Consider the following 12,614-nt stretch of genomic DNA (forward strand, 5'->3'; position numbering starts at 1 on the left):
TTAACAAAATAATATATTCAACTTGAACTTGAGTATTTTTATTTGAATAGAATTTAACCAGCCTAGATTTAAGGTTGAAACTATTTTATTGTTTTTCTAATTTGTATCACTCCTACATAACTATAAGAACCTTCCCTAGAGTCGTAAGTAATATTTGCAGGTGAATATCCATTAAATATTGTTCTCTAATAATACTTTGTCATGAACCCAAAAAAAAAAAAAAGAAAAAGGATAAACTCATTCTAAAATGCTTGTGGGAAAAAAAAATTTCAATTTTAATGCATGCACTAAACTTCAAGTTTGATGGTCAAGTTGATTGGCTAGAAGGAAGGCTTTTCAATATTTACTTGGGATATGGGCCCTACGGCCCAACGCCTTGGGTAAGACCAACTCTCTGAGGTCTGACCACGTTGGGCCCTTGGCCCAAAATTTCGATGGAGCCTGAAAGTAATAATATTTCCAGGATTCACAGCATCCATCCATACAGAGCACAGAGCAGTAAGTGCTGTGCTGCTTTCTAGCCGTTTATTAGAGGAACATGGCAGGCGCTTCGTTTCTGCAAACTCGTGTTCTGTCTTCTTTTGTTGGAGATCGGTTGAGTCATTCGAAGCGCCCTCTTCATCAACTCTTCGGTTACAAACGAGGTCCTTGTTTTACTCTTTCCTTCCCACTTTTTTGATTTTTCAGGTGTGTAAACTTTTATTTATCTTTCTTATCGATCATACTGTGCAATCTTGTACACCCATATTGTCTTACTCTATCTTTTGGGATTTTTATTTCAGCTGTTTGTCTCTTGTTTTTCGTTCTTAATGCTGTGTGCAATCTTGTACACCCATATCATCTTACTCTTATCTTTCATTCTTATTACTTTGTGCAATCGTCACATTTTTTTTTTTTGGAATTTTTCAGCTGCACAGACTCTAATTTATGCACCCAGATGCCAAATTAAAGTTATTATTCAAAGGGGTGCTTGACCCAGGTGCATGGTTGGTTTGTTTTGATGTTTGAAATGGAAACCTAGCTTGCGCAAAATGAGTGTCGAACTAGCAATTTTGGGACTAAAGATTTTTGGCAGGGGCGGGGCCTTTTTTTGCGAGGGTGGAGTTGGGGGTTTGGAGTAGATTAATTGCTGGAGGAAACTTAGTTTAGGGACTCAAGAAATTTTTAGGACCAGAGAAGAGTTTTTATGTATGGAGAAAGACTGAGATTTTGGAGGGACTCAGCAACCCACAAGCATACATACCATGTTAGGAGTACCTTGAAGCCACAGAGAGGTGTAATTTAGTATGAGTCCCAATAATGTTGGTTTTGTTCTATAATGACTCCAGACAATTACATGACATTGTCACATTGATGGGTTGCGAATCCTTCGTGGAGGAACATGCATTCCTAAGTTGTTCTCATTTGGCTACTTACAAACAAAATAAAGGATCATTTGTTATAAATAAAGACTTGGATGTAAATATATTTTAAAAAAATAAAAATAACTCAGTTTTAGGGTTTTGATGCCCTACACTTGTTTTAGGTATGATTGGCTTGAAAAAGGCCCCCCAGAGTAGTGAGCTAGCTGCTACCTAGGTTGAACCCTAATCTTCATCATGGATCAAGGAGATGGAAACCATTGAGCCAAACGGCCAAATTCTGTTACTGATGATTTACACTTTCTGATTTAACAACAAATTTGTCATGTTATTATATGTAAAAGCAAACAAGACACAGCCAAGTTGATTTTTACATAAAAAATAGAATGCAGTGGTGAAGAAATATGAAATACAAATAACTTTAGTGTCATGTTATTATATGGGTCATCCAGACGCAAAGGAGTGTCCTCCAGCTCCACTGGGATGATATACTCTCTCCGATGCTGCCATGCATCCACATACATCCCGTGGAAAGCCGTCGAGTCGGTCACCCTTTGACCGCATCCATCAACTGCATGGAGGTCGTGCGCATGTAGATGTACCCCCGATGTTGAGAAGGGGTCGAGAATGCCTTGACGATAGCCAAACTGCCGCATAACTCTGTCAGGAGATACCACTCGACAATATGAAAGCATATGAGTGGCACTCGGGCTACCCACAAGTCACTTTTGACGTGATAATTGGCGGGTAAGTCGGCTCTAACCTCATCGATGTATGGCCTCCATATGAACTGCCCATAAATAGAAAAAAAAAATTTGAAAAGGTCTATACATATCTCCTACAAAAAAAGCTATGATTTGTTAAAGTTGAATACCTTTTGCTCCCGATGCATGTCCAATTCGAACTTGTACTAGGGCAATGTATGTTGTGCAACTTACGGCGCCCTCATGTTGTCCCTCCACCTGTACAAAATGAAAACTTAAATATTAGAATGTAACGAGAGTACAACTCCATTGTAACAGATGTTGTTACTAACCGGTATGCCAGTGGTAATCGGTCAACTGAACAACCATCAGCCTCCTTTGCAATCTACAGCATACCCAGGTGCAAAGGAGCTAGGGAGGGGCATCTCCCCTATGCCCAGATCTGTAGTAAACGTAGAGCACCGGAGATCTCCCCCCTCGATGAGTGTGTGGCGCGACATATCTCTCTGTACAGCCACGCCAAAGTCGCAAATCCCCAACTATGCGAGCGAATCGACCTAAGGTCCTCTAATAGTGGCAGGAACATCAGATGGGCGAAACTGCCTGACAGATCGCAAAATAACATCGCATATATCAACCGCAAAATGTGGGCTCATGCGAAGCATACTATAGTCTCAGCATTTGCATCTTTCGGTAAATGACTGAACTACTTTTGTAGATAGCGCATCCGGATGCGGGCATCGTGCATCTTGGTGTCAGGTGGCACAACCCCTAACAATTGGTGGCACATACGGTGCAGTGCCATTTGTCCCTTTCGGTCTACATCACCGTCTGCTAGTTGACACGTATGACCAGTGATGGACCTTCCGTCAATGGGCAGGTCAAACAATATTGCGACGTCTTGTAACGTGATCGTTGCCTCACTGTGGGGTAGGTGGAACGTGTGCTTCTTCGGTTTCCATCGCTCCATGAAGGTTGTGATTAAATGCCAATCCAAGCGGATATGGACGATAGGGTAAACATCGTAGAATCCTACCTCCCGAATCCATGCAATGATGTGGTCATCCATATCAAATAAGGGCTTCAAGAACTATGTGCCCCCTCGGTAGTACAAGGACTTCGTGTGACCCTCGGCCCATGCTCGACTAGACTGGTGCTACTCGATCAACGTCAACACTGAACGATCCCTCGGTCCTGGATTGATGCTGCAAAATGGGAAAGTTGAATATAGTCACTATTTAAATCAAATAATATAACGTAGTAACATATTTTATAAGACGAGGCTTGCGTAGAGGTTATCAGTCAATGCGATGGGCTAGCTCCATCCCTAGGTTGGGTCCTTCTTGTGGACACTTTGTGCGGTTATGCTCTTGTTCATAACATATGCTGCAAGTGTTCTTCTTCCTCCCTTCCCTTACGTTCATCTCATTATGTAGACGTGAGCTCCTAGGCCAACCTTTATGTTGAGCTAACACAGGATTTGCTTGCAATGTTGGCAACGAGAATGTTAGCCAGTACACTTCGTGCCTAATCAGGTTAAAATCAGCTGCGTAGGTCGTACAGTGTTCGGCAGTGCTGTAGCAGGGATGACAAGCCTGACAGCGTTTAGCTGTGTCTCACCACATGTAGCTAACAAGTCAGAGCAGGGAAAGTTTAAATCTTGCCACTTCTCACATAAGCATTCACGTCCATTGGCGCTCAAAGTTTGAACATTGTTTCTTTTATGTGGCCCTTGTTGCGTCGTTGTTATGCTAAATGTACCAATGGACTTGTTGAACATCGTGACTCGATGTCCAGTCGCCTTAAGCTTCCCTCTTTCCATGGCTAGCAGTATATGTGGAGTAAATGCATTTCCTCTAGCAATTGCCTTACGAGCAGCCTTCCGCCGGCTATTGAAATAATGTGCAACGCGATAAAATGTTAATTGCACAAGGGCCGTTATTGGGAGATTACGAGCTCCTTTCAGGATGACATTGAAAAATTCCACAAGGTTAGTTGTCATGTTTCCATTCCTTCGTCCACCGTCGTGACACTGAGTCCACATATAAGGAGGGATCTGGTCAAAAAATGACTTTGCTGGTTCTCCACCTTCAGCTATTATCCTTTTCATCCACTTGTCAAACTTTCTTACCTGATGCTCCCTTCCCGCTCGCTGTGCCATATGCTTTAGATTGACACTTGCTACTTTAGTATTGAAGTTACTTACCATGTGCCGAAGGCAGAATCCATGGTGGGCACATGGTGGTTGTCAATCCAATTTCGTTGCACCGTAGCTAGAATTCCTGAATGTCTATTTGATATTCGGCAAATGTCATTCCTATCAGTAACAAAACGAAGACAATATAGAAACCAATTCCATGTATCGAAACTTTCCTTATGGATAATGACAAATGCAAGAGGAAACATTTGCCTATTTGCATCCAGGGACGTAATAATAAGGAGTTTATTTTTATACTTACCATACAGGTGTGTCCCGTCTACACATATAATAGGAGGGCAATGACGAGAACCCTCAATGGATGCTACAAACGACCAAAATGCAGATACAAACGTTGCAGTATTTTTGCATTCTGGAACAAAAGTCCACCTCCACTTGATTACAATACCAGGATTGTACGCGCACATTGCTTCCATCTACTTCGGCAATATTTGATATGACATCTCGCAATCGCTGAAGACTTGAGCAATGGCCTTCTATTTGCCCAACCACACCTTTTTATATGAGATCGAATAGCTGAAGCGACGATCTATGAATTCTTTCAATGTGGCGATTAATGTAGACGTATCTCCTATAATCATATTCACTATCTCCCCAACAATTAGGGACGATGTGATTTGGTTATGGTCCTGCGATAGCAGTTCATTCAAACACATGTGCGGACCACCATGTTGAGTGATTTTGAATAAATTGTGTTTCTTTCGAAACATTGCACGCAATCTCCATCTGCAATCAAACTCCTTACACTTAGCAACCCATAACACTGGGTTAGACTGCACCACGTAGAAGTCATGGTGAGTTTGAGCATGATAAATCCGTACCGCAGTTATCAACTTATCCTTGGACCCAAAGAACATCCCCTTACACAACTCATACGACTTATCCCAACAAGTCACTTCTATAGGAAGCTTCTCTTGGCGTGACACATTTGCAGCATTTACATCAATTTGAGTGTACATAGGAGGTTCGTCAATAGACCGTGCATTGTAGATGACATCATTTGTTTCACCGAAGGGGGGGTGGTGGATTCACATCATCGGCAAACTCATTTAACCCTTCAGCGGTTTCCTACTTGTAGATATCTTCGTCTTCTAAATTAACATCGTTCGTAATGTTCATCCCCTCATCTAACGCAATGTTCACAATGGCGAACAAATCAGCGAAGACGTCAGCGTGCCTTCCCTGTTCATCTGTGTGATAAACAGGGATTTCATATGTCGGCTGCTTAAACGACGATCCCGGACCTTCATTCAAATCCACTGCAGTCGTCCCACCAAATTCCGCACTCCTGTACTGCTTATCCATACCATATGCAGTCATTTCATAATGACGTGTTTGTTGGGTGTCTTCTTCCACTTCAGCCACATGTTTGGCAAGCGCCTTTGTCTACCTATCCTCGGCAACACCAATTTGAGGAGCGGTCTCCACATATAATTGCATAGTTATGTGTCGTGCCAGAGCTGTGTGCATCCAACAAAATGCGCAAACCATAGTCATCTGTTATAGGAATAGCCTCATATAGTAGTGTATCATTTAACCCCTTTATAGGGTATTTTGCGGTCACCCGCAATGCATATTGGCTTGGATCAATATGCAAATATTTGTATGTCTTCGGATACAATTTGTTTAATTTAGCCCTATTGCCAAATCAAATTGCTCGAACAAGCTTAGTACTATAACTAACACTTTTTACTCCTGTGATAATTCAACCTCCCCCCCCACCCAATATACAATAGCACAGTCATCAGAACATTGCTTGAACTTTCTGCCATTTAGATGGACCCTCAGGAAATAGTAAAGACCTATGAAAAACAAAAAATCGGTTGAATGTAGTGCGAACTTGAAAAGAGTTTATTTTACTTATTTGGCTTTTCACTATCTAGTGCGAAAACATATTATGCATATGTAGGATGTATATATAAACACATGGCATAACACGAAGTTTTTGTCTTTATTGGTGATTTTCTATTTTAATTGTAAATACACAACACGGGTCTATCTCATTTTTCAATTCTAATTTTTACAAGAATGGATTCATTTTGTTGCCACAATAATCTTCCTAAAATTTCTTGTTACTAAAGAAATAAATGGGGTGAAACAATTCATCCTAATCCAAAATAGGTTGAATGACAAACTATCATTTCAAAGACTTACTGTAGAAACACATGAAATCAACAATTAAACAGTTCCAAATTTTAATTCCACAAAATTATTAGATATCTTATTAGAATAATTTCAGGGTAGACAAAGAATCAAACACATATTTTGCATGGTATATTTTCCAAAGATAAGTATCAAACAGAACTTTCACAATTTTATTAGATTGCATGGTATATTTTTCACAATTTTAAAAAATCAAACACAAATATTTTACATGGTTATAATCAATTCTGTTATAACCAATACAAAAAATAAGCATCAAGAGGAAAATAACAAATCAGCAAGAACGAGTACAAATTGGACATGAAAAATCTAACTAACAGCTACAAAAAAATTTAAATTCAAGACAAAAACAATTGCACATGAAAATAATGACAAATTCAAAGAAATTAAATAGGAACAATTCAAGCCAGAATAAACCCTAATCTTAAATTGGGGGTTTCCAAATGATGCTTCCAATCACAAAATTTGGTTTAATACAATCAAATTGAATGTATCAAACACTAATTTATACCAGAAACTAACACAAATTTTGAATCAAAATTACGAATCATAAACAAACAAGATTAGAGTTTAAATGGAGGAAACCTATCTCATCCTCCCTTTATATAATACCTTCACCAATGTTCGAGTTCTCCCTTGTCTCACAACGGTCACCTCTTCAATCCCAACAACAGTCACCTACAACTTGCTAATCCAGCCGTTAGTCGTCCTTTTGTGCGTCAGTTCTCCCTCGCCTACAGACTCTGCAAATCGCATGAAAAATGGAGGAAGAAGAAGTTCAAAAACCGGAGCCAAACTCGTGAGATGATCCAGCATTTTTTCCTGCTATGCATCAAACGGCGCTTGGCTTTCCCAGGAAAAACTTGTTGGATGGTCCAGCGTCTTTTCATTAAAAATCGTTGGACCATTGAGCAAGTTTTGGCTGTCACGCGTCAACCAACGGGCAGCCCTCCTTGTTTATAAGACTTTGGATGGTCCAACGTCTTTTGTTTAAAAATCGCTGGACCATCAAGCGATTTTTACTTCACATTAAAATAGGAAATAAAGTTCCCACTGAACCTTTATTAAATATTTTATATAGAAAAAACCAAAAAAGGAAAAAACTCTGAAAGTTTGGCTACACAACATAGAGTCCTAGTATTAGATACAAATAATAGAAAATGGAAGAGAAAGAGTAACATAAATCAACACAAGAGGACTAGGTGGTGGAGTTTGAAAGGAGAAAATATGGTAAGATTCAAAGATAAAATGGTTAGAGAGTGTGATTGGATAATAGGGGGTAAGGTGGATGCGAATACTGTTTGGAATAAGATGGCTAACTCTATTCTAAAGATAGCAAAAGAGATTTTAGGTGAGGCCAAAGGAAAATACCAGCGTTGCAAAGAAAGTTCGTGGTGGGATCAAGAGGTCCAAAAGTCCTTTAAGACAAAAGGAAACTAGTATAAAATATGACAAAGTTGTAGAAATATAGAAAATCTTGAAAAGTACAAAGAGGCAAGAAAAAATGTGAAAAAAACTATTAGTGAAGCTAAAAATAGAGCTTATGATACTTTATACAATAGATTATTTACAAAAGAAGGAGAAAGGGACATTTATAACCTTGCTAGAGCTAGAGAAAGAAACTACAAAGATTTAGGTAATGTAAAATGTATAAAAGATGATAATTATAATGTCTTAACTAGAGAAGGATGCATAAAGAGGTGGCGAAAGTACTTTGATAATTTGTTTAATGTAAACCAAAATGAAAAATTAAACTTGGAAGTGACAAATGAGGAAAGGTCTAAAAATTGGAGATTTAATCGCCAAATTATAGTCCTTGAAGTTAAGTTGACTTTAAAAAAGATGAAAAGTGGGAAATCTATAGGACCATATATAGTTTTAAATCGCGGTAGTGAGTAGCATAACGTAACGGTAACGGGTGTAACGGGAAGCGGGAGTAGCAGATATTACATAACGGGAAGCGGGTGTAACGGCCGTGAATTTTTTTTGAAGCGTGCACAACCTTGTGCATATTAGCGAACTTGCATGTTTTAAACTTTTAGTCCTTCTTAGAAAGAGTTTTAGTGTATTTTGGATCCTTTAGTTCGAGTAACTAAGTCATTTGGTAAGGACAACAAGTTTACATTTGTTTTAAACCACCATTGATAGAAAAATTACATGTGTGTGAGTATTTATACTTCTCATTGTTCTTATCTGTGATAAATTCTTATGTGTGCTAAATTAATTAATAAAACAAAATACATTAGATACTTCATTAATCTATTAGACACATAAGACATACGAATAATACAAATGTAAAATAGCTAGAAAAGAAAGAAGGTTGAATTGAAAAATATAAAACATAAATATCACATTACTAATATTATCAAAATAAAATATTTTCCTAGCAAGTTAGTATTTTCAAATTGTTAATTAATGCATCTATTGTGAGTATTTAAAGAAATAGTAAATTTTGTATCATTGTCATCCTCTTTATAATCTTTTCCCCCTCTTGCCACTTAGTATATTGAGAATGATGTATGAAAGAGAGGGAAAAAGTGAGAAGAAAAAGTAAATAATAAAATTATTTTTTGGTGTAACAGTTGTGTAGCGGTTACGTAATGGCCATAGGGGCCTTTACGTAAATGGTCGCGGACTGTAATGGCCTCTACGACCATGATTTTTCTTCCCACCGATTTTACGGTGTGTAATGGTATCAGTAACCCAAAAAACCTTTACATAATGGCGTTATGTAACGGTCGCGGCCTTTATTTAAAACCATGGGACTAGATAACATACCAATTGAAGTTTGGAAATGTTTAAGAGATAGAGGAAGTATATGGTTAACTAATCTATTCAACATTATTCTAAAAATCAAGAAAATGCCGGAGGAATGGAGGAGAAGCATTTTAATACCTTTTTACAATAACGAAGGTGACATTCAAAACTTTAATAACTATTGTGAAATTAAGATTATGAGTCATATGATAAAAACTTTGGGAAAGGGTAATTGAACAAAGAATAAGATTAGAAATGAGTTTTTTAGAGAATCAATTTGGATTTATGCCAAGGAAATTGACAATAGAAGCTATTTATCTTTTAAGAAGAATAATGAAAATGTTTAGGGTAAAGAAGAGGGACTTGAACATGGTTTTTATTGACCTAGAGAAATCATATGATGGAGTACCTAGGAAAGTTCCTTGATGGGTGTTAGAAAAGAAGGGGTATGTAGTATATATTAAGGTCATTAAGGATATGTATGATAGAACAATGACTAGCGTTGGAACTTTAGGAGGATGATCTAGAGATTTTCCAATCTCAGTAAGTGTACATCAAGGTTCTACTTTGAGTTCTTATCTTTTTACTATAGTGATTGATGAACTCACTTGGAGTATTCAAAACGGGATCCCTTGGCATATGTTGTTTGCAGATGATACTGTCTTGATTGATGAAAGTAGGAGTAGAGTGGAAACTAAGTTAGAACATTGGAGAACTGCTTTAGAGTCTAAAGGTTTTAGGATAAGTAGGAATAAGATCAAATACATGAACCATAATTTCAATAATGTAAGGAGTAGTGGAGAGAAGATTAAACTTGATGAAGCAAGAAATTATTAGCATTATAAAATTCAATATCTTGGGCAAGTGGAAGGGGGAATTAAAGAGGATGTAATGCATAAAATTGAATTAAGTTGAGGAAAATGAAGGAGTGCGTTAGGTCTGTTGTGTGATTATAGAATACCCTTAAAATTAAAAGAAAAGTCTATAAGATGGCTATAAGGCCAGCTATGCTTTATGGCTTAGAATGTTGGGCAACTGAAAACAACATGTACAAAAGGAAGTTGTCAAAATACAAATGTTAAGATGGATGAATGGTATAACATTAAAAGATAAATTAGGGAAGGAGCATATACATAATAATCTAGGTGGAAGACAAGATTAGGGAGGGGCACTTAGATGGTTATTTCTAGCATGAAAAGGGATGGGGGTAGGCCTAAAATAACTTGGAATGAGGTAGTGAGGAAGGATTTAATAGTTCTTAATCTAGTAGAAGAAAATGCTCTTGATTGGATGGATTGGCGGAAAATGATTCATGTAGCTGACCCACCTAGTGGGACTTAAGGCTTCTTCTTCTTCTTCTTCTTCTTTAGAACACATGAAAAAAAGTTAGTGTTTGTGTTGTGGGGGGGGGGGGGGGGGGGGTGGTGGGGTGGGGGTGTTGAATTAGGCTTGGCACAAAAAAATTATTCAAAGGAATGTTTTTAAAGGTGATAACCCTAACGAGACCAGCAATATGCCTCTAGGTGTTAAGGCACAAACCTTTTGGAAGTAAATTATTTCTTGGTCAAACTAAGCATACAAACTTAAATTTATTGAAGTTTACCATTTGAGTGATAGCCACAACATTACAAAGCTCGAAGTTCATGATCCAAGATGCTGCTCCATTGTTTTCTAAATGTGAGGGCAGATCCACTGGTATTAAAGCCCTCGTATATGATCTGGTTCAATTTTTGCAACCTTAGTTTGTTAACCAAAATCTAACTTATAATTCAAGGACTTAGAATGCACAATCCTCAACCAAAAAAAGATAAAAGGTGCACCATTTGCACAATTGTGTAAGCCTATTTGTATTATGCATTAGACTTTGAGTTTTCTATTTTAGACAATGCCTTATGACATCTTAGGTACACCTTTTCTTGAGGCAAGACTTGATTGTGCATCTTACATTGTTGATTCAAAGAATTCAATCAATTTCGAATCCTACATGCAATTTAGTGTAATGTAAAAGAGAATGCGAAGAGAGGTGCGACCAATTTATGGTTCAGCCCAAACTTTATGTTCACTCCCCCTCCTCAAGGCTTCTCCTTGAGAATTAACTAACTGCAATCTTCTGTGCTTCAAAGGTCAATTGAAAATGCGACATGCAATTTAGTGTATAGATGTAAAAGAGATAGGGAAGAGAGATACAACCAATTTATAGTGGTTTGGCCAAACTTGATGTTTATGCCCACTTCTTAAGGCTTTTCCGTGAGAATTAACTAATTGCAATGTTCTGTGCAGCAAAGGTCAATTGCAAATGGCACAGGCAATTTACTTTTCCTTGAGAATTAACTGGCTGACAATCTGCATGGCAAAGATCACTCCAACGTTATAGCTGTTTATCACATTAATCAACAAGGGGCACCTTTTTCCTTGTTCGAAGGTCCAATCCTTGTTAGTAGGAGACCATGGTCTTAAATTTCCATGAAATTGTCAAAATTTTCGTCGAAATTTTCGATTTTCGTCACCCTCGAAATCGAAATGGCAGTCGATTTCTGCCTTGCATAATTCCCATTGAAATCTCAACGAATCATCCAAAATTTATCGAAATCTTGAAATTTAGTGAAACTTGTCGAAATTTTAACTATATGATGAAATTTCGTCGGAATTCAAATGAGAAATTTGGGAGTGAAGTGAAATTTCTATCTTAATTTATTTTATCGAAACAAAATATTATTACAAGTGCTTTTGAAATTATGTGAAAAAATAAACTTACAGTAACATTTTATTTAACCATTCATGTCTAAACTATCATTAATTGTGTACTAAATAATATTTAAATGATTTATGAATTTCATTTGTATTAACTTAATATGTTTAATGTACATTATCTTACAAATATGTTTGATACACATACTATTTTACAAGTTTTCCACCTCCTACAAAACATAGATGTATTTCATATGTAATGTATTAGTCCTAAAACTTATATTATTATGTTCGTTAACCATTTCTAAAGTTTCACAAAGAATTCCATGCTTTATTACTAATTTCCCTTATTTTTTCAAATCGAAATTGACATCGAAATTGAAATTTTCGTACTTTTGGAGCTTCAAAATTTGAGTCGAAATCGAAATTTAAGACCTCGAGTACAACAAAGTGTTTATGTTTACTTGGTTTGACAGCCCACTACAAAGGTTCTCAGACCCAGTTAACAAAAGATTTAAAAAAAAAAATCTTTAGCCCATAGAGTTAGAATCCTATGACAACACGGTCATATTGCTGGTTGAATAATCAATGATGAACAGAGAATGAGCAGAAAATGGATTTCCCAAACCATAGTGCACTCAATTTGCACAAGCCATCTTCAACATTGTCTTCAATCTTCCTTTTATTTATTGTCTTCAAAAATAGCTATGTAGATGCATACTG

The 12,614-nt window shown here is 37.3% G+C and overlaps 1 protein-coding gene across 2 annotated transcripts in view; it reads left to right on the forward strand.

Annotated features, from left to right (window-relative positions):
* The first annotated feature begins 412 nt into the window (after window positions 1-412).
* LOC131162044 (methionine aminopeptidase 1D, chloroplastic/mitochondrial) overlaps window positions 413-12,614 on the forward strand; it is a 53,963-nt gene continuing 41,761 nt past the window's right edge. Inside the window, exon 1 of one of the 2 annotated variants that reach the window (XM_058118156.1) lies at window positions 413-644. In XM_058118156.1, coding sequence (XP_057974139.1) covers window positions 539-644 — 106 coding nt within the window. In that variant the 5' untranslated portion in view covers window positions 413-538. Of the gene's footprint in view, window positions 688-12,614 lie in introns of both variants that reach the window. The other variant, XM_058118164.1, reaches the window with a different exon arrangement.

The sequence above is a fragment of the Malania oleifera genome, chromosome 1 (genome assembly GCF_029873635.1).
Source record: "Malania oleifera isolate guangnan ecotype guangnan chromosome 1, ASM2987363v1, whole genome shotgun sequence".
Lineage (NCBI taxonomy): Eukaryota > Viridiplantae > Streptophyta > Magnoliopsida > Santalales > Ximeniaceae > Malania > Malania oleifera.